At 40.4% G+C, this 20,699-nt stretch overlaps 1 protein-coding gene across 6 annotated transcripts in view; it reads right to left on the bottom strand.

Annotated features, from left to right (window-relative positions):
* Positions 1-8,427: 8,427 nt before the first annotated feature.
* TAB3 (TGF-beta activated kinase 1 (MAP3K7) binding protein 3) overlaps positions 8,428-20,699 on the bottom strand; it is a 48,695-nt gene continuing 36,423 nt past the window's right edge. For all 6 annotated transcript variants that reach the window (XM_030019826.2, XM_041124800.1, XM_030019825.2 and 3 more), the window contains 3 exons: positions 17,665-17,758; positions 15,982-16,065; positions 8,428-13,111 (listed from right to left, as the gene is read on the bottom strand). In XM_030019826.2, the coding sequence (XP_029875686.1) occupies positions 12,963-13,111; positions 15,982-16,065; positions 17,665-17,758 (327 nt within the window). In that variant the 3' untranslated portion in view covers positions 8,428-12,962. The remainder of the gene's footprint in view (positions 13,112-15,981; positions 16,066-17,664; positions 17,759-20,699) is intronic.

Genomic DNA, 20,699 nt, shown 5'->3' with positions numbered 1-20,699 from the left:
GCAGTTGTCCATCGTTCTGGTCATCCTCTTACCTCTCTTTTGGTTCACAGCGTAAATATGCCCTTATACAGGAACTAATATGTTTGTGAACATAGATCCTGTGGAGGCTGGAAGACATTCATTGCACCTTTTTCCATATTTTATATGAGAATATGTCTGAGGTATCTGTCACCTCTTGGTAGAACGTTTATGTTGGCGCATGCCTGAGACACATAATCCCTGAAGTAACGAACTGATTTACGCTGTGCACCCAATCAGGTAGGAAAAAACAAATGAAGAAGAGAGAGAGAGAAAATAAGGCTGTTTAATTGCAATTTATTGCAAAATAATATCGAAAGGACCAGCTTATGTATGTTTTATCTGACCCTTTTTCATTGCCTTTGGGAAGAGTTCCAGAGGCGAAAGACGGCACTGTTCCCACTGTGACAGTAAGGGACAATCACTAGCCACAAACCTTGCCGTGGCAATAAGGAAAAGCCCAGCTTTGGCTAGATTTTTTTGTATAGTTCATAAGATGCAAATTTTTCAATGTAACTACTGAAATATATGATAACATTCAGTGATTCTGAAGTTTGTCAATATGAGAAGAAAACAAATGAGTATCACTAGAAAAAGTAGAAAGCTAAAAACAGCGAGGTTCAGACCGATAAACCTTGGTTAGGCCTTCCAAATAAGTGGGTAAGAAAATCTTTTTGTAACTGTGGTCTCATATAACTGTTGTGAATGATCAATATTGTATGTCTCTACTGTTTTCAGGCTGAGAGGAAGATGCTCGTATTTCAAATTACCCCATTCTTTTCGAGAGGTGTGGTTTTTTTAAGTGGTGAAGGATAACCACTAACTTTTTATTGGTAATCACAATGTCTTGAATACAGTAAATAACTACACATACAAAACAACATATTTTTCTCTTGATGTTCCTATCATCTGACTCTTCTCACACCTGAACGCTGCAAATAAAAATAGCAACTGGCTGTAGTTTCTCACATGTTCTGTAACGAAAAAATTAATCTGCCAAAACTCGCTTACTGACCCAGATGCACGTAAAGGATCCTCTTTACTTCAGCAGGACCCGCGCACGCGGTTGTACAACTCGGCTCCAAAACACTCTCTTCTGGCCAGGCATGGAAAAAAAAGGTAAGAGACAGCTATATGGCATTACACGGGCACCCTCAGATGTTCAGATGTGTTTAATGATAATGCGCTTGCACTTGGCTCAGCACGGTTTCAAAATGGGTAGTTCAGATTGATTGCCCCAAAATCAGAGAGAGAGAAGCAGAGGCTCTGGGAGGTGACCAAGATCGTGAGAGGAACCGGTGTCAGAGGTGGTGCTGGGATGCCTGAATCCTAACGGAACAGCGCAAGTGGCGGCCTCTTCCCATAAGAAACTGGCACGACGGGTTTATTAAACACATCTAGATTACACCCACGTGTATCTCTGTCCCACAGCAGGTCTTCAGCATCAGGCCAGCGATGCCTTTGCCTGCAACTGGCAAGAACAGGAGGAAAAAAAATGTGGCAGCTGAAGAAGAGCATGACTTGATAAAGGTCTGAATATTTGCAGAAGTTAGAAAAACCCAGACAAGACAAAATTCTTCTCCTGGAGACAGTAAGTTATTCCTCTGGGTAAGGAACAGGTCCCTCATTTGTCAGGGCAGAGAATTCCTTTCAAAGCAGTTTTTCTCGTAGAACAAATTTGATGTCAGTAGAATTTGTGAGCTGGAAAAAGAGCAAAGTGGTTATCTTTCACTTCTAGTTTTAAGGTACAGCTTTGAAAACTACTGGGAAGCATTTACACACTCTGCATTTATTGCTGTAATAAACTTGTTTCCATTTTTAAAGCCAGGCATCACCACGTGGGAATTTCACACGCTTGGTGATTTTCATAGCTCACGAAAACATCTGTATTTCCCTCCTTGGTGGATAGAAGACTCGTGTCACAACCAGAATACACTTACTTAAAGAGCTTAGCCACATGTAGCCTAACGTCCTGCTATTGCTCTGTTGTCATTGGTAGGGTTGTGTCTCTTTCCTGGGGTTTACGTGCGTCGTTCTCCCGAACGACTGCACCTCCCGAACCGCATTTCTACGGCTACGCGCTGCCAGCGGTGCGGAGTTGCCAAACCCTGCAGCCCGAAGGAGACGAGGCTGCAGCTCCTCCGTGGCCCCAGGTCCACACGTACACACCGGAGTACGGATACGGACGGCCCGGCACACAGATCCACGTGGACGGAGATGCTCAGCGTTCACGCGAACGCAAGCGGCACCAGCGGTCTCAGCCTGATCCCCGCTCCAGCGGACGGGATGGAGGTCCCTCGGTGGGAAGGAGAACACACGTGCCCGTGTCCAAGGTGGATCCCCAGCACCCGGGCTCAGCCACGGGGTCTCTCCTGGCTCCTCGCCCGGCACACAAGAGCAGTTGTATACGCTTCCATTTTCCTCCACAGCCTTCTCGGTCTCCTTGCCTGAGACAGGGTATCCACCCACCCTACAATAATCTTGTTTTCCATAACCCCGGTAGCACAAGGTGGTGGTGCAGACCCCCCGGGCCACATTGCCGTGTCAGGACCAGCCAACGTTGTGTTCTTGTTTTGGCTACAAGTGCAGTGCGTTGGGGCAAGCTGGGATGTTCTTGTCCTGGCTACGGTACAGCGAGGTCGGACTCCCTAACCGCACCTGAAACTCCTGCTGCCGGGATCACGGCCCGCCCTGGAAGGTGCCAGAATTACCTGACAAGAACTATGGCCGGAATGGAAATACACCGACCAAAGCCCATCATCTCATGATCCTATAAATAGCAATCCTAAGTAAGACCCTTTGTGCTCCCTGGGACCACAGCCGACTGCACTGGGATGCCTCACAGGGTAGAATTTGCAAGGATTTTAAATAGTAGATTTCACGAGGATTTCCAAAAATCATCCGCTGATAGATGCTGATAAAGAAGAAGGGGTCAAAGATTGTCTGCTGACAAATGCTGATGAAGGAGAAAAGTAATTCATTCACTAGAGTTAGATTTTGTGAAGTTTCAAAGATCATCTGGTACCAATAATTTTCTACAGTTGGCAAAGAGAGAAAAATCTTGATCATAGATTAACTTCTGTATCTCTATATGTGTTTGTGTGTGTGCGATTTGATTTAGGAAACTTTGCAGTGTTGATTATAGCAAAATTTATTAAAACAGTCTGATAATTGGCTGATGATTAGTAATTGTTAAAAAAAATCGTATAACCTAGTCTTGTGATTTACTGTAATACTTCAATTGCTGCTACCTCAAAGTTGTGTAGGATTCCCCAACAAATTGGCATAGTAATTCAGTGGGGGCTGGTTTCTTACCCTTTGTATTAATTCTATTAGACATAAACCATTGACCAAGTCTGGGACTAAGTCTGGATCCAGCCGCACCTCGACTCCTCTCTGAGGAGGAGTTCAGAAAGCAAGGGGGTCCACTCTGAACCTCGTGACTCTGCAGGAGGGTCTCTCTTACCCTTTTGCATCTCTGGTCTGCATGTAAATCATTTTAAATCAATTCTAACTAGATTTTCCTTTGTATGTTTCTTCCACGTAGTAACTAACAGAACAAAGTTCAATGGCCAGGTTCGCCAAGTTGCACTTTTACAAATTCACATTAAAAATCACTTTTTGCTAATACCTTTGACAGTGATTCTTTAAGTAAGTGATGTAAATCAGTCATCTGCGACACGCAGGGACCCTGTCAACACAGTAAGCCAATTCCATTCGATTCCCAGTGAGGGAGAATGGATTTGAAGAGGGCACCAGGACATGGCAGTGCTCCGAGATCAGCGACCTGGGTGACTGCAGGGAGACTCAGTATTGCCATCGATCCAGGTAAGATCAGAAAGACAAGGAGAAGGAAAAAAGGCTCTTGCTTCTCAGTTCTAGATACAGAGAACACGTAGCTGGGATTAGAAATAGTCAACCTCTCACGAGAATGGAATTCTTACCAAAGATTTATCAAAAAAACCAGACACTGTAAAAAAATCACAAATGGTAGAGCTTTGCACCCCACTGGGGGGGACAAAATATCCAAATTTAGGGATTAACTAGCAACCTAGGAAAGAGCCAGTCAAAAAAAGCACATTGATACATCTAACCTATTCTCTGCTTTTCTAGAAGATTGAATTGGGAGGGGGAGAATCACTTGAAGCTCTGCATGAACAGTGGCTCTTGCACTGGGATACAAATTGCATCAGCTGCTATTCCAGATGGAATAACATCTCAGAATAACATTTCAATAATGAAGATTATTTTTCATGACAGATCCTGCATGCACACAGCTGTTCAACACTCACAGAGTTGTTTTTAAAAGTTCATAGTTAATCTATTTGGATTTTTTCACTTCGAAGGGTCTGCTTCATTTACAGAAGCATTGCTGAAGAGAAGGCGATGCTCACAAGGTGAGAATTTGAGTTACAGACCTGAAAGTCAGTAATTTGGAGAACATTTTGCTATCCATCAGATAACCTCAGTTAAGGAACCATCAAATACTTGGGGAACCTACTTGGCCAAAGCAGGGTATTTTTCATCTTGGACTAGAACTGGAAGGCAATCAAATGGGAAAACATGATAGAACATTTAAAGTGCACAGGGTATCATGTTTGCTAAGTTTAATATTGCTGCAGTTGAAAATAAAAAGGATCTTGTTATCAGTCTCAAAAAATCTGATTGATGGTTCTCTGTTTTAATACTGTACTACATGGACTACTAGATGAGAACGTTTTGCATGCAAATCACTTAGCTTTTTATTTAATCAATTGTGATAAGTAACGCCAACATACATATTCAAAAAATAAACTTATTTCAAATATTTCACTTCAGCTGTACAAAACAGGGTATGCAAATTTTGTCTGGCAGTTGCTGTTTTACTAGAGATAACAATTCTTACCCGCAACATTGGCTTGAGTTTCTTGAAAGGGCTACAGCATCAAGTCAGCCAGTCTGCTTCTCAAACAGTTTCATTAAAAAGTAATAGTAAAGCCTGAAGTAAGTTTGAAAGTGACATGTATTTTTTAAGATTTGCTTTATAAAGTATTTATCTAGTTCTTTCTGTGTGGTACAACACTGACCTGAGGTATCAGTGTTGTGAAGAGGAGTATGAATGTACCTGAAGCTCTTTACCTACCCACTGTAGCTTTGAAATTTTCAGAGTTTGAAAAAGATAATGATCAGCAACAGATTCATGGTCATGTATCACTATCAGTCAAAAAAAAAAAAAAAAAAAAAAAAAAAAAAAGAGAGAAAAGAACATCTGTTTGGCTTATGAACAATCATTTGAGACAATTGTGGGGAAAAAAAGAGTTAAAATCAGTTACCACCAAGCCAAACCATTAGGCTTCAGTATCTGCAGTGATGAAAGACGACAATGGCTTTTCACCACTGCAGCTGCTCATCACGAAGAAAGCAAAGCGTATACACAGATCTAGTTAGGTGAAAGGATTCACAAATCATCATAAAGACACAAGTCGCTCTCTGCAGGGTTTTCTCAGACCCAGCTTACTCTAAACCCACGTATCTGCTCAGAAAGTGTATCTGACTCGTATTCTCGCCCTCCTCGTGGGACGGGTCAGAGGGGAACTACACGTGGACCTGGACCCCAGAGTCACACCAGGCACTTTCCAGAGCACGGGGTACTCCGCACAGACCCGCTTACATTGCCAACAGCAACTTCGGCTTTGCCAACTCATTAGAATTAATTGCACAGGCTCAAAATTACAGTAGAAAACTTTCAGGTGAAATACGATCCCCAATGCCAGGAATTTGCAAGGTTGGTTCAGGATACTCGAAACCAAGCCAGCAGAGAGCTCTTCAGAGCTTGCGATGAATATTCATCGAGTTGTGACTCAGCTCTTTGATTTAGGGCAGGGAAGCCCCAGTTTCGGCTGACCCAAACCCACGACTCCCAGGCAGCCCCTGAACCACCTCTTCCCCAAGAGTGGGGAGTTTTTGGTCCCATTTGTCTTGGTTTTTTTGGTTTGGTTTTTTTTTGTTTGTTTTTTTTTTTTTTTTTTTTATTATTCTTTCCCAAAAGGCCGACGATCTTTCCTGCTGTGGTAACATCTACCCATCAGGTGACTAACGCGAAGGCAGTCCCCGTGAAGTGACAAGTCCAGTGGGCGATCGCACCCCAAGACACGCCAGAGGGACCAGCTCTCCCCGGCTCGTCCCACGACGCCCAAGGGACAAACCACCAACTCGTTGGAACCCACGATGCTTCACCGTCACACACCACCCTGCACGTCCCAGCACGTGACACGGGGCCACAACATACGGCCAGTAAACGCTCCCAAAAGGTAGCCACGTGCCCCATTTCGGCCAAGCGGTTGGCCACCAGCGGTTGCAGGCACGCGGCTACTCCCGGTCTTTGTAATTAACGCCAGAATTCAGTACCAATTATTAGACAACAGACCGGTGAGCCCTACCAGTCTGGAATCAGAGTATCACTTTCACACCTATGACAACCTCCCTCACCTAGCAAAATTCTTCCCCAAATATCTATTTTTCCTAAAAAAAACACCCCTACATGCCTAAACTTTTTTCCCACTTCCAAAAAATTAAGCTTTTAGTCAAAAATCAAGTAGCACCTGTGTTGCATCTCTTTTATTCAGAGGCTTTTTGATTTTGTTTCTAAAGCAGTAACAGAACTGTAGCTACTTTTTTTTAAGCAAACCTAGCAAGGGAGCCTTTGTTAACTTCAACAAGATCACTATGGTTTGGGAATAAAGGACAATTAATTTGTCAAAACCTTCAAAATACAACTTGTAAAATCAGCAAATACGTGCAAGGTTTTAAGCCTTGCCTAACTGGAAGGAAATTATCTGCAGAGTGGAGTTTTCATGATGAATGTATTTTAATTATTTATCTCTTTTAAAAAACGCCAATACATTACTGCTTTCTAGAGAAACAGAATATTTTGTAAAATAAAGCATCACTCCTGCAAGAGGCTTTTATGGATCTGGCCTGGCTTTTCCCGTCAAACTAGAACACATCACAATCGCAGACCCTCTATCTAAAAATTAACATAGCCTCTTCTCCAACAACTTTACAAGGCTTCCACAAAACATCAGCTCACCTATTTAATATACGATGATTTGAGTACAGCTGTTAGGTGAAGTTAGTTATTTAAGTCACCTCTTTCCAAAAAGCCTATCTACAATCAGAGAGGGTGCAATTAAAGAATACACAGTACTTACCCAGCACTATGGATCACCTTGACTGATGAGAAGCAGCAGCACTTAATGCCTGGAATACCAGACCACAAGACAAAACATCTCTCTAAGCGCCACAGGTTTAAGACATGGTACAGTACTGTCAAAACCAAGCAATTCTTACGAATAAATCAACTAGATTTATGCAATTATTTCAGGCAGATCCTCCTCGTGACTTGAGGGAAACAGCAACAACAAAAGAATAGTGGCCACTGGCAGCTGTTAGATCTAGTGTCTTTTGGCTTTGTGCATTCTCCATTAGCGTAATATATTTTACAGGTACCTTAACACTTTTAAACTTTTTTTAAAGCTTTCAAATTAATTCTTTTTTAAAAAAATTAAAAGTTTCAATTGCTGTGATTTCTGAAGTGAAAGAATCGAATGCTTGATTAAAATACAAACCTACCCTGAAAGTTTTATAAATTCAATTTAGCAAAAGGAATGCAAAACTAAATTCTTAGGTATGTTTGCTAACAAAAGCTCTAAACCAAAGCTGTGGTAGGTTTGTTAGACCAGAATGTGTTTAATGACTGAAACTGTATGTGAACAAAGTACAGGTGTAGCGCAGCTACAGAGCTTTCAAGTTTTAGATCACGGTGAGCTGATACAATCCAGATAACCGAGAAGACATACTAATAAAAAGAAATTGCCTGCATACCGATTTATGCATTTCAAATTCTCTACCCTCTCCCAGAGAATTGCCTTTCTGTAAGAGGTTACAGCAGAAGATGGACTTTTGCAACCCAGATAGATAGTCAATACTATCGAGGATAAGCAGGAATGCCTGCAATCAAGGCAGCAAACAAAAGGTGATTATCTGCTATAGTAGATAAAGCTACTCCTTTAGTATCAACTTTCCATTCAAAAATAAGAGAAAAGTGATGAGCTCAACTTCACATTCTGAACATCCTATGTGTCCTGTTTCTACACCAGAAGCTGCACAGAATATCCACCATCTAAATGGGACTCCTGCTTACACAAGCCGTCCACATTCACAGGAACAGGATCTGGACCCCAGTTCAGTATTCACCAGGTGCCTTGCGAGAATCATATTGACCACCAAAAAGAAAACCCCCAAAGCCCCCGAAACAAATCTGCTATAGCTATGGGTTCAAGTAGAAGACCAGAAACAATCAGGCTATGAAAGCAAAAAGGCTGTATTTTTCAAATGTTTCCTACTACATACAAGAACAAATGCGGGATGTGATGTTTGCTTAGTTTTATTAATTTATTTTTGCAGGAATCTGCAATTCGGAGTAAGCACTTTCTGGAGGTACCATGCATGCATAGCCTCTGAATGCTTTTATACAATTTCATCTCTTAGTAATAAGTTCATTCACAGCATACACAAATCTAGAATGTAGACACCATATATACAGGATTAAACAAGATCGTGTCTTCTTTTTTTAATGAAAAAATTTAACAGGGTTTCACACAGCAGGAAATATGGATTAGATACACTGGTGCCACCATAAATAAATAAGTTTCAAGAACACAGTTTTTTAAAATCGGCTTCAAAGGTACTGAAAATGCAGGATTATAATATTGCATTAACTCCATTGATTTCTGATTATTCAAAACCAAGAAAAATATTCGCATTAATATTTATGGACATAAACAGCAATGAAAGCCCCAAACTGAAGAAATCTGGCAAAATTCAGTCATGGCTAGCTTCATATAATATTGACATTTTGAAACAAAACAAATGCAGCAGCACATAGAGACAGTACTGACTATGAGATGTGATATCTGTGCATGTCTTCTTTCTTTACGGGATTTAGAGTCACTGTAGTACAGAGCACGTAAATTCTGTGGTACCAAACAAGCTGATGAATTGTTTATGTCCAACTGTCCGCTTCTCATCAGGATAGTCATTTTCACATTCTAGGGTATACCACTGAATTTTAAAACAAAAACTATCATCCTGATGACAAGCTTCTTTTTAACATATCTAATATTCTCACATTCTTTTAAAAAACATTCTTTATTGTTTTTATTTTGTTTTGTCCCCATTTCAACTCAAGTATATTTATTTCATTTTCAAGGGTTTTTACAATCAGTATTAAATGTAAAGGTATTTAGAAATTGAAATGAGAGATGTATAACTGGGACAGATAAAGTAACTGAAAGAAAAGTTTTTTTTTTTTAAAAAATGTGATTTAGTAGTATATCATAATCAGAAAGTACTGAGACCAGCTCTTTTAAGAATTATTACACCTTTTCACCACACCTCCCATTTTTCAAGGGAAACACACACATACCACAGACACACAGATACACAATTCAATCTGATCTAAGACTACATTTTACAAGGTACTTCCTTTTGCTTGACTTCCCACCCCTTTCCTCTTCACCCAAACAAGACTAATAATTACATCAAATTAAAAGTAGATCCAAAGTTCAGGATTTCTTTTGGTTTACTATATTCTGAATCATTTTCCACAAGCCCCACTCTAAATAAACTTTTAAAGAACTACAGTAGTATTCTATAAGTAAAGGGAATTCATCTTAATAGCACAGTAAATATAAAATAAGCTTTATAAAATTTCAATGAACAGCGAAATCATTTTGGATATCTGAATGTCCAAGTCAGTTACAAACTCTACCACTCTAGTAGCATGGTTGAGGGAAAGCTCAGTTGTTAAGGAAAAAAAAAAAAAGAAAACACAGGTAGTGCATTAACTCAACACAATGGCATCAGCATCCCACCATTCACGCACACACACGCACACACAAAGGTTTTATACAATACAGTGCATTTTGTATGCCAACTGACATTAGGGTTTTATGTGCATTCAATAAATATTACATCAACCAATCTTTTTGGCATAATTTACAATTCAGTTGGGGTGTGAAGGGCGTCACCTGCTTTCAGAAGGAAAATGGATCTTCCAATATTCAAAATACAATTTACATTCTAACAAACTAGAAATATTCAAGCACCATGTAAAGTCTTTACTATTAATGTTTGAGTATGAGCATTTACACGTAAAAGAATACAACAGAAGGGTTGGGGTTTTTTTTTTGTACAAGCAACAAATGAGAGTAATTGAAAAACTGGAGTAAAATTATTGGTACAAAGGAATTAATTTGCAATTTAACGGCACTCAGTCTTCCAGAAAGTATCTTGCTGTCACGGCAGCCTTCCTTCACTTCCTCTGGTGAAGCTATGACTAAGATTAGCAAGTCTCCGTTTATGGTTATTACGGTTCAGGGAATTATTGGACTGCATGCATTCCCTGCCCCCCCCCCCCCGCCCCTCAAAAGTAGCATCTATTCTGTCTGAAAATGGCACAACTGTATTGATGCATGACACACCTACTCTCATTTGCTGACTGTCATTTCAGTTGCTATCATTTTGTAATTCCAGCAAAAACAAATGCTTCTAGAACTTCAGCAGAAGTACGAATAAACAGAAAATTGAAATAATACAAAGGCAAAGGCATCACGACAGAAAAGTCATGAAGTTACTGGTATTGTTTTGAGTAATTCATTATACGGCTGATAGCAGCAACAGTACTGCTTATCCTAGGTACAATGCTTCTGCTCATCTGTTTTCCAGTTATCTCAGTTTTGTCAAACTGTCCACTTACATGAACAAAATTAATATTTGCCTTCTAACCTCATTTGACACTAATTTTTTTACCCCTTTTCCACATGTGATGAGCTCCCCACATAATAATATAAATCACAAGGAAGGAAGGAAGGAAGGAAGGAAGGAAGGAAGGAAGGAAGGAAGGAAGGAAGGAAGGAAGGAAGGAAGGAAAACTAGCTCTGATGCCTTTGACTTTGTTTTGCTCATCAGTGGTACACACTGATTGCTGGAGATCTCTTAGCTTATTTAAAATTATGCTGAAGATTTAATTAGTGCAAGAACATATTGAAAAATGCCAGATAAAATATTGGTTCCCCATTTAAGATCACAGTTTGATTTTTACTGTTATCTTTATAAACTGCAGGGAGAGAAGACACCAGATTGAGCAATGCAGACAAGATGAGTTTTCCTCCACCCACCCCTTACAAACGCTGCTTTATTTTAGATAAGGATTCAGACACATGATTGTTCTACCACAGTTTAACATGTTATCACACATCAAGTGAATTGCGGTAATTGACCATATGGATGTGGCTGCCATGAGCTAAGAACAATTTAAAATGAAGTAGTTTAAATCTCTTCTGGTAAGGTTTAGCTAGCACATTTTGCCTCACAGTTGCAAAGTCAATTACCATAACTCAGCTGACGTGCTTGGTTGCGTTTCTGAATCTTGACAAAGTTATACCACAAAAACTGAAATGCACTGTATCAGCTTCTGACCAGTACACAGGAACATCCTACTCAGTCGCACAGTTGTGTAACATAATCATTCAGCTGCCCAAACCCAAGTTCGATTTCACTAGTATTGAGTGCTTTATTACAGCAACCTGAAGCATCCAAACAAACTGAACATCACCTTTATAATACAGTATATCATACGCATAAAAGTACCAGTATGATCTTCAGTTGCAAGTCTTGTGTTCTTCAACCTACGGCAAATATTTCCTGACCAAAATAAAAAAAATGCAGTGTGTACTTTTTCAGGATCTGGCATCTGCTATTTTATACAGGCTGGTTTATTAACAATGTGCAAATAAACCTTTACTGAAGAGCTAACTGATTAATTATTTTTCAGCTAACTTTGAGCTGGGGCACAAAGTACCTTCTGTGCTGTAAACATCATGAATTCTTCACAAATTGGAAGCTGAAAAGGCCTAAGGAACTGGGTACAAACTCTTCTCATACACAACCATGGCTGAGCTCAAGTCTTCCAAACCGAATTTGGAGTAGTCTGTGTTTGGCATACGTCACTGTGCTGCTACACAGCACAGGCTTAGAAGATTGTTGTATATAAAAGCATACTTTTAGCTTTGAAACACAATGGCCTAATGAAAGCATGCAGCAGTATTTTCATCTGTAATACGGCAGAATTCATTCTTAGTTTATTACCGTGTTGACACAGCCAGGTGAGCACTGTACAAGCAAAAGGGATTGTAAAAAAATTACCTCTGATTAAACTCTCTGTAACACTCATACGGTATCTCATTTAGTCACCTTAGGTTACTATTTCAAACAGCAATTTTTTTGTAGACATAAGTTACCCTGAAAAAAAGCAGCAATTACAAATACCCTTCTCCTTGTTTTTTATACATTGCAAAATTTATCATTGCATTTACCTGTCTTCTTTTTCAGTAGCTTACAATCTAGAAGCACAGGGAGCCTTTGTTTTCCAGCTAGCTGTGGCCAGGTTAAGTCAGCTCTGGCTCTTCAGTTTTCCTGGTTAAGTGTAACATTTCACACCATTACTAAGAGTCCTATATTTTTAAAAAAAAAAACCAGTATTTTATTTTTTTTTTTTTTTTTTAGAGCCACTAAGCAGTAACTATAACCACAGGACTAAACACCAGTAGTTACTTGCTCTCCTGTATACATTCTTCCCAAAATTAATCCTTTTACATTTTCAGGTTTCATTTTCTGCTTTGCTCACTGCAATGGGATAAGAAAGAATTTCACCCTTAATTTATTTATTTTTAGTGTAGCACAAGCAGAAACATCTTAACACATTACTCCCACCCCTTGCAATATGAAGATTGTTGACTGGCAAAGGCTGGGCAGATGGACTGAAAGGTTCCCCATGTTTCCTCCTCCTACAGCTGTTGGCTTGAGAGCCTGTTTTCAACCCAGTGCAGCCCCTTCCTGATTTTTCAGGTGTATCGTGGCATTTCACACTGCTCACAGCGATTTAGTGCTGGGTGATTTAGAAAGGTGCAGCTATCACAATTCCATGGAGCCCCTTCAAAGTCTTCATCTCTTGGCTGAGTCCGTGGAGTCTGTTTGGAGCTGGTTTGATGCTCTAAAAAAAGCCAAAGGAAAACATTTTTTCTTTTTCAGAAGAGAACGATGATAGCCAAGATCATACTACTGGTTTGTCACCTCATTAAACATTCTATCTTAAAATGAATACGGAAACCTTTCCGCTTAGGTAACATTAAAGGTCTTCTGCTAAAGCACTTCTAATTCAGTTTGTGAAATCTGCATATTTAAAGTATTTCACTTCTGTAAACAGTCACTTAACCATATTACATTAAAAACAAAAAAAAGCAGTCACCACTGTTAGGTCACTGATACTGCTAAAGGTTTAATAGCTTAAAACACACTGAAGAGTTTGTTACTGGCACTGCAACACCATCCTGTTAAGGAATGATTTCATAGGTTTATGTACAGCAGTCTATTACCACATCCTAAATTCCAATAACCCTACTTTACCTGAAGTGAAAGACTACTTCTAACTTAGTTCCTTCAAACAGTCTGACAGATGATACATTTTCTGCATCTTTTTCTAGCATTTATCCAGGCTGAAGAAAATACAACATAAAAATAAAAGGGTAGGCGTGTTTCAAAACAAGATGATTGTTTTTCCTCCTCGTGGCTTTGCAGAGGGATGTGTGTATGTGAAACAGCACTTAAGTCTGTTTTCATTCATAAAATCAGTACGTATGCAAATCATACATTAGGTATTAACCCACGGAAAGACTCAGCTTTGTCACTAAAAGTGACAAATACTCCTAGGATGTGGAAACACAACATTTTACAAAATGCTAGTATTCAAAACAACATTAGCACACATACCTAGAACATAAGGTTAAGATACCCATCTGCTAAACAAACATCTGTACAACAGCTTAATTAAAAGAGAACTTAAGTTGTAAAAAAGGACTGTAATATGTAATTCAAAGTGCACACATTGCTGTCATCTGCTAAGAACTCTAGCAGATGGCTGATGACAAAGTTGGTGCAAATAGTACTTAGGTTTGTCTTCAGAGGCATACTTAAAGAAAATAAAAGTAACCTCCTTGCTCAGATGTAAACCCTCTCCAGTCCAGAAGTTGCATAGTCACATTAACAGCGCTTGGCCTCAACAAATTCCTTCTAAGCAAGCAAGCAGTGTGGGCACTAGGCTGCATTCATGTTGACTAGCCAGATGGCAGCACGCAGCAGACCCTTGTCTGCCCATACCTGTCTATCTGCCCACGCCTTCAACAGCTGAATATTAAGGAAATGGAATTTTTAAAGAAAAAAAGAAATTATTTTGATGACTCCATGTTAAAAGCCAAGCTCAGAATACAGTACACCAGCCCCAAAACCGATCTCTAATAATTTGACAGACAAAACCGGGAAGCTAGTCATAAAAGTCTTACAAATCCTTACAAGACACTATCCTTGCAATTACCAAATAAAATCACTTATTTCATGCAAGTTTTGCACATTATTTTGCTTTGAAATAATAAATCAAATAGCCTAGTGTAATTAAGAAGATCTCCTCAAGCATCACAAAGTAGCAGTCCCTTAAATCAACCACATGCACTGCAATTTAACATGAATTCAGGCAGCTGCTTTCATGCCACTGCTCACCTGCTGCTACTGTCTTTCCTGGACACTACCACCTATGCAGGGAACTCATCCCAGTATTGGTTTGATTTTTTCTTCTTGTTTGGTTTTTTTTTTTTTTTTTTTTTTGAACCACGAGCAGCAGTTCTGGGCCTTCTTTTCATAGAATCATAGAATCATCTCTTCCTTTTAAATTTCCACATACTAACCATTTTATTCTACTGAAGGGTAAAATACTTGTTTCAAGAGAGGGGGAAGAATTTCCGTATGTGAATTCAATATTCAACTGCAAAAACCTTTGTGAAGCGCTTATCAGCAACTAGAACTTATTTACAAAATCTGGATTTTCAAGCAGACTATATGATTACTGATTCAGAGCAGTGACTTCTTTTCCACTAACAAGTTTCGTACATGCTAGTTACAGTAAGAGGAGACACAATATTACAAATCTTATCACACGTAACATTTTCAGAGAAAAGACCACTGTTTTGTCTGTATCAGAGCACAGGATCCCAGACTGACTATTTCAGCAGAAAGACACAAAGTGTTTAAAAACTTCCACTAACATTTGAAACCATTCTTTTAAGAGATTTCAGGAAGTAAAAACAAAAACCAAAGGTTCAAAAATACCTGAGACAAAAGGTAGGATTCTGCTTCAATGTCACCCCTAAACGTAGTGGAGTTCAGAGCTGCTGAGCTCCACTGCCCCTAGGAGTCTGTTTTCTCTTTAGACCAGTGCAAGGAAATGTGTTCTGCCTTGTCCTTACAATGTCTGAAGCCCTTCCTGTGCTTAAACTTCAGGACTATTGTGAAATTCACGCTCCACACAGAAAATAGGTAAAGTGTGACCAATCAAGTTAAAATATAATTAAAATATAAATGCAAATTTTAAAAAGCTGCTGTGACCATTTCAACTTGCATAAAAGATCCCAACTAAACTATAAAATTCTAACAACACGTATTAGAAGACAGATAAACAAACCTGACATAGAGCCTTTAACCTAGAAGTATTTAAAAAAAATAATTAGGAAGCTCAAGTTAACACATAAAAGTTTGTATACTTTCAACCCTTTTTCTAATAGTGAGTAACAGTATTTACAAACAACATATTAACGGAACATTCATTTGCAACAACTTGCCTGAGGAAAACAAGTTGTAGACAGGATTACTGCACTTATATAAAAATGTTCTGGTTTGGTTTATAGAGAGAAGTTATAATAATTAGAATTGCTTCCTGTCATCACAGGGGTTTTTAAAAAAAGGAGAAGAAAGAGAGAAAAAAAAAAAGCTTTCTCCATGCAGATTAGGTAACTTGGTGCTTGTTTGTTGACCTACCCTTTTTATATGGCTTTGGTGGCACAACAGGACCAGGCTCTATGTTATCATAGAAGTTACATGTGGCTTTCGGATCAAAGTTCCCTGTCAGAAAAGAAAAGAAAGCGTTAACTCAAAGGTTATTTACATGCCTATGCCAGGAATACGAACATCTAGAGTCTTCAGATTTTCTACATCTTTTTATTATGACATTATATATTATGTATATTTCCTGAGTAGTCTTTTGTCACATATTTTCAGTTTCGTGTTGGTTCTAGTATTCTTTAGCAGGCTAATCCCATACTGAAGAATCAACTCCAGCTCAACATTCTGTACTGCTTTAAAAATGTGAAAATGTAAATCTTTCTGTAGGACACATTCTTGGTAAAAAAGGAGGACTATGCATATTCTAATCTATTTGACTGTACTTATGTCAAGTTTCTGTTGCAGAAAGAGGATTTTTAAAGACCTAAGTAGATTTCTGTTTGCCAACTTCTCGGTTGCAACCTGTAGCTCTGTTTTGTATTACTTGTTCAGAACCCTTGTCAGCAAAAAGTTAAATTTTTAAGTAAAGAACCTTCACTAAGGAGAATTTTTTTTTTTTTTATTTGCTCTTGACAAAGTCACTTTTAAGTCACCACTTTCTTGGTAATGTAATTTAACTTGGCCAACAGAAATATTAGCAAGTCAAGTTTATGAGGTCACAACTGACAAAGACACCTTTTAGAGAGAAGTTGATAATCAAAATTGAACTTTAAAGAGTCCAAATATCCACATTTAAAGCACATACTATATTAGAATCGTAGAATCATTTAGGTTGGAAAAGACCTTTAAGATCATCAAGTCCAACTGTTAACCTAGCACTGCCAAGTCCACCACTAAACCATGCCCCTAAGCACCACATCTACACATCTTTTAAATACCTCCAAGGATGGTGACTCCACCACTTCCCTGGGCAGCCTGTTCCAATGCCTGACAACCCTTTCGCTGAAGAAATCCTTCCTAATACCCAATCTAAACCTCCCCTGGCGCAACTTGAGGCCATTTTCTCTTGTCCTATCACTTCTTACTTGGGAGAAAAAACCGACCCCCACCTCTCTACAACCTCCTTCCAGGCAGTTGTAGAGAGCGATAAGGTCTCCCCTCAGCCTCCTTTTCTCCAGACTAAACAACCCCGGTTCCCTCATCCGCTCCTCACAAGACCTGTGCTCTAGACTCTTCACCAGCTTCGTTGCTCTTCTCTGGACACACTCCAGCCCCTCAATGTCTGTCTTGTAGTGAGGGACCCAAAACTGAACACAGTATTGGAGGTGCGGCCTCACCAGTGCCGAGTACAGGGGGACAGTCACTTCCCTGCTCCTGCTGGCCACACTATTTCTGATAGAGGCCAGGATGCCGTTGGCCTTCTTGGCCACCTGGGCACACTGCTGGCTCATATTCAGCCGGCTGTCGACCAACACCCCCAGGTCTTTTTCTGCCGGGCAGCTTTCCAGCCGCTCTTCCCCAAGCCTGTAGCGCCGCATGGGGTTGTTGTGACCCAAGTGCAGGACCTGGCACTTGGCCTTGTTGAATCTCATACACTTGGCCTCGGCCCATTGATCCAGCCTTTCCAGATCCCGCTGTAGAGCCTTCCTACCCTCAAGCGGATCAACACTCCCACCCATATCTAAATTATGTTTTTAAAAAAACCTATCAATTCTATACCTCTAGATTGAAGGAGATCAACTTCTTTCAGTGTACAGTCAACATTTATCTGGAGCTGTCTGTTGACGCTTCTCAATCTGGTCATTTCCTCAGGCTAGAAAGAAACAACCCAAAATAGTAACTGTGGGAAAGTCAGCATCCTATCTGACATAGAAATAACATTGCTATATCTTTGTCAACAGCTTTATGAGAAACTGGAGTATAGATAAGGCACAGAAAAAAATAACCAAGATTCCACTGTCTGTCCTTTTCCCCCTACCCAATTTATTCCCTCAAAAAAACATTCTTCTATTTGCATTTCAGGAGGAAAACAAACCAAACCAACAAAAATGAACAAGTTACTTAATAGTAAAATTCATTAGTAAGAAGACATAGCTGAGCTCAAGTTTATAAAACCATACACCTTATGAAATTCTGTATAAATTGATGACTTACTATGTGAGTTTACATCAAGATGATCAGGAAACAATATGAGCTGCAGCTCACATTAATTATTACTTGATTGTGACCACATAAGGTCTGAATTTTATTTATTTGCATCACCCCAAGGAGCTCCAACATGCCAAACCTTCTAGCCCTGTATATTTATATCGTTCAATGCTTCAAGACAGTAATTATTCTTAACAGAATAATCAGTTATTTAAGTCCATATATTTGCATATCATTAAGAAACCCTAAGTTACTGGAATACAAAGCGTTCTTAATGCTAGCAGCAGTGATTATTAACACATATGTAGGAATAACTGTCTTATTCCAGGATACATTGTGGCATCACAGACAGAGTCACAAAAATCACAGCATGTCTGAAGTTGGAAGGGACCTCTGGAGGTCATCTGGTCCAAACCCTCTGCCCAGATGGCAGACAGCTTTTGAGTATCTCCAAAGATAAAGACTCCACAACCTCCCTGGGCAACCTGTGCCAGTGCTCAGTCAACCACATAGTAATAAAGTTGTTCCTGATGTTCAGAGGGACCCTCCTGTGTTTCAGTTTGTGCCCACTGCCTCTGGTCCTGTCACTGGGCACCAGTAGAAATGGCCTGGTTCTGTCATCTTTGCACCCTCCCTTCAGGTATTTGATACGTTGATAAGATCCCCTCCGAGCCTTCTCTTCTCCAGCCTGAACAGTCCTAGCTCTCTCAGCCTGTCCTCGCAGGAGAGATGCTTAATCATCTTTGTGACCGTCCACTGGACTCTCCAGTATGACGACGTCTCTCTCTTGTACTGGGAAGCCCTCTCCTGGACACCATACTCCAAGTGTGGCCTCACCAGTGCTGAAAAAAGGGGAAGGGTAACCCCTCTCCCCTTGCTGGCAACACTCCTAATGCAGCCCAGGTTATCATTAGCCTTCTTTGCCACATTGCTGGCCCATTTTCAGCTTGGTCGCCACTAGGACCACCAGGGCCTTTTCTGCAAAATTGCTTTCCAGCTGGCCAACCCCCAGCTTGTACTGATGCATGGGGTTGTTCCTCCCCAAGCGCAGGACCTGATACTTCCCCTTGCTGAATGGCATGAGGTTCCTGCCAGCCCATTTCTCCAGCACGCTGAGGTCCCTCTGAATGGGAGCACAACTCTCCCAGTTTTGTGTCATCAGCAAGCTGGCTGAGGGCACACTCTGCCCCATCACCCAGATCATTAAGGAAGATGTTAAACTGCATCAGACCCAGTAGTGACCCCTGCGGTACACTGCTAGTTACTGGCCTCCAACCAGACTTTGTGCCACTGATTACCACAGTCTTGGCCTGGCTGTTCAGCCAGTTTTCAATCCACCTCACTGTCTGCTCATCCAGCCCATACTTCAGCTTCTCTATGAAGATCTTACAGGAGACAATGTTGAAAGCCTTACTGAAGTCTACGTAGACAATAACCACTGCTCTCCCCCCATCTACCAGGGCAGTCTTTTCATCCTAGAAGTTTATAAAATTGGTCAAGCTTGACTTCCCCTTGGTGAATCCATGCTGACAACTGCTGATCAGTTTCTTGTCCTTCATGTGCCTGGAAATGGGCTCCAGAATTAGCTGCTCCATCACTTTCCCAGGGATCAAGGTGAGGCTGACGAGCCTGTAGTTCTCTGGGTCCTCGTTCTTGAAGACAGGAGTGACATCTGCTCTTCTCTAGTCTTCAGGCACTTCTCCCAAACACCATAATCAATCAAAGATTATCTAGAGTGACCTTGCAACGACATCTGCCAGCTCCCTCAGCACTTGTGGGTGCATCCCATTGAGGACCAGGAACTCATGCATGTCCACTTTGCTTAAGTATTCCCTGACCTGATCCTCTTCCACCAAGGGTATACCTTCCTTGTTCCAGACTGTTCCTGGGGTCTCTGGGACTCGGGATTCCTGAGGGCCCATAAAGACTGAGGCAAAGGCAGCAGTCAGTAGCTCAGCATTTTCCATGTCCTATGTAACCAGGTCCCCCATCTCATTGAGCAATGGGCCCACATTTTCACTAGCCTTCCTTTTGTCACCTATGTACTAATGGAAGCCCTTCTTTTTGTCTTTGACATCCTGTGCCAGATTCAACTCCAGCTGGACTCTGGCTTTCCTAACCTCATCCCTGCACACTCAGACAGCGTCTCTCTATTCCTACCAGGAACATACCTGCCAAATGCTGCCCTGAGACAGGCAAGACATACAGCAGCCATACTAGTTAAGCCACTAACAGCCCCTACTCTGTATTCCAGCCTACATCTGTGTGCATTGTTTATGTCAACACAGTAAGTCTGAACTGATGTGGCTAACAATTGCACAAAGTGGAAGTTATTTTTCAGTCAGATGAATTCTCCTATCAGAGCCATACAGATGTTTGGGCTAGAGTCACTTGCAGGTGGAAGTCACACAGATAGGAAGAATCAACAAGGAAAAGAGGAGAGAGAGGTGCCAACTATTTGAGCCAACACCACCACTGAAAAGTTACCTGGCACACGATTGTCTATGAGGTACAACTACTCAAACAACAAAATACCTCAATACAACAAAGACTTTTTTTAAAAAAAATAAAATAAAAAAAAAAAATTAACACTGCTGCATGAACAC

The sequence above is a fragment of the Aquila chrysaetos genome, chromosome 7, assembly GCF_900496995.4.
Source record: "Aquila chrysaetos chrysaetos chromosome 7, bAquChr1.4, whole genome shotgun sequence".
NCBI lineage: Eukaryota > Metazoa > Chordata > Aves > Accipitriformes > Accipitridae > Aquila > Aquila chrysaetos.
This window is presented reverse-complemented; position numbering and strand designations above follow the sequence as displayed.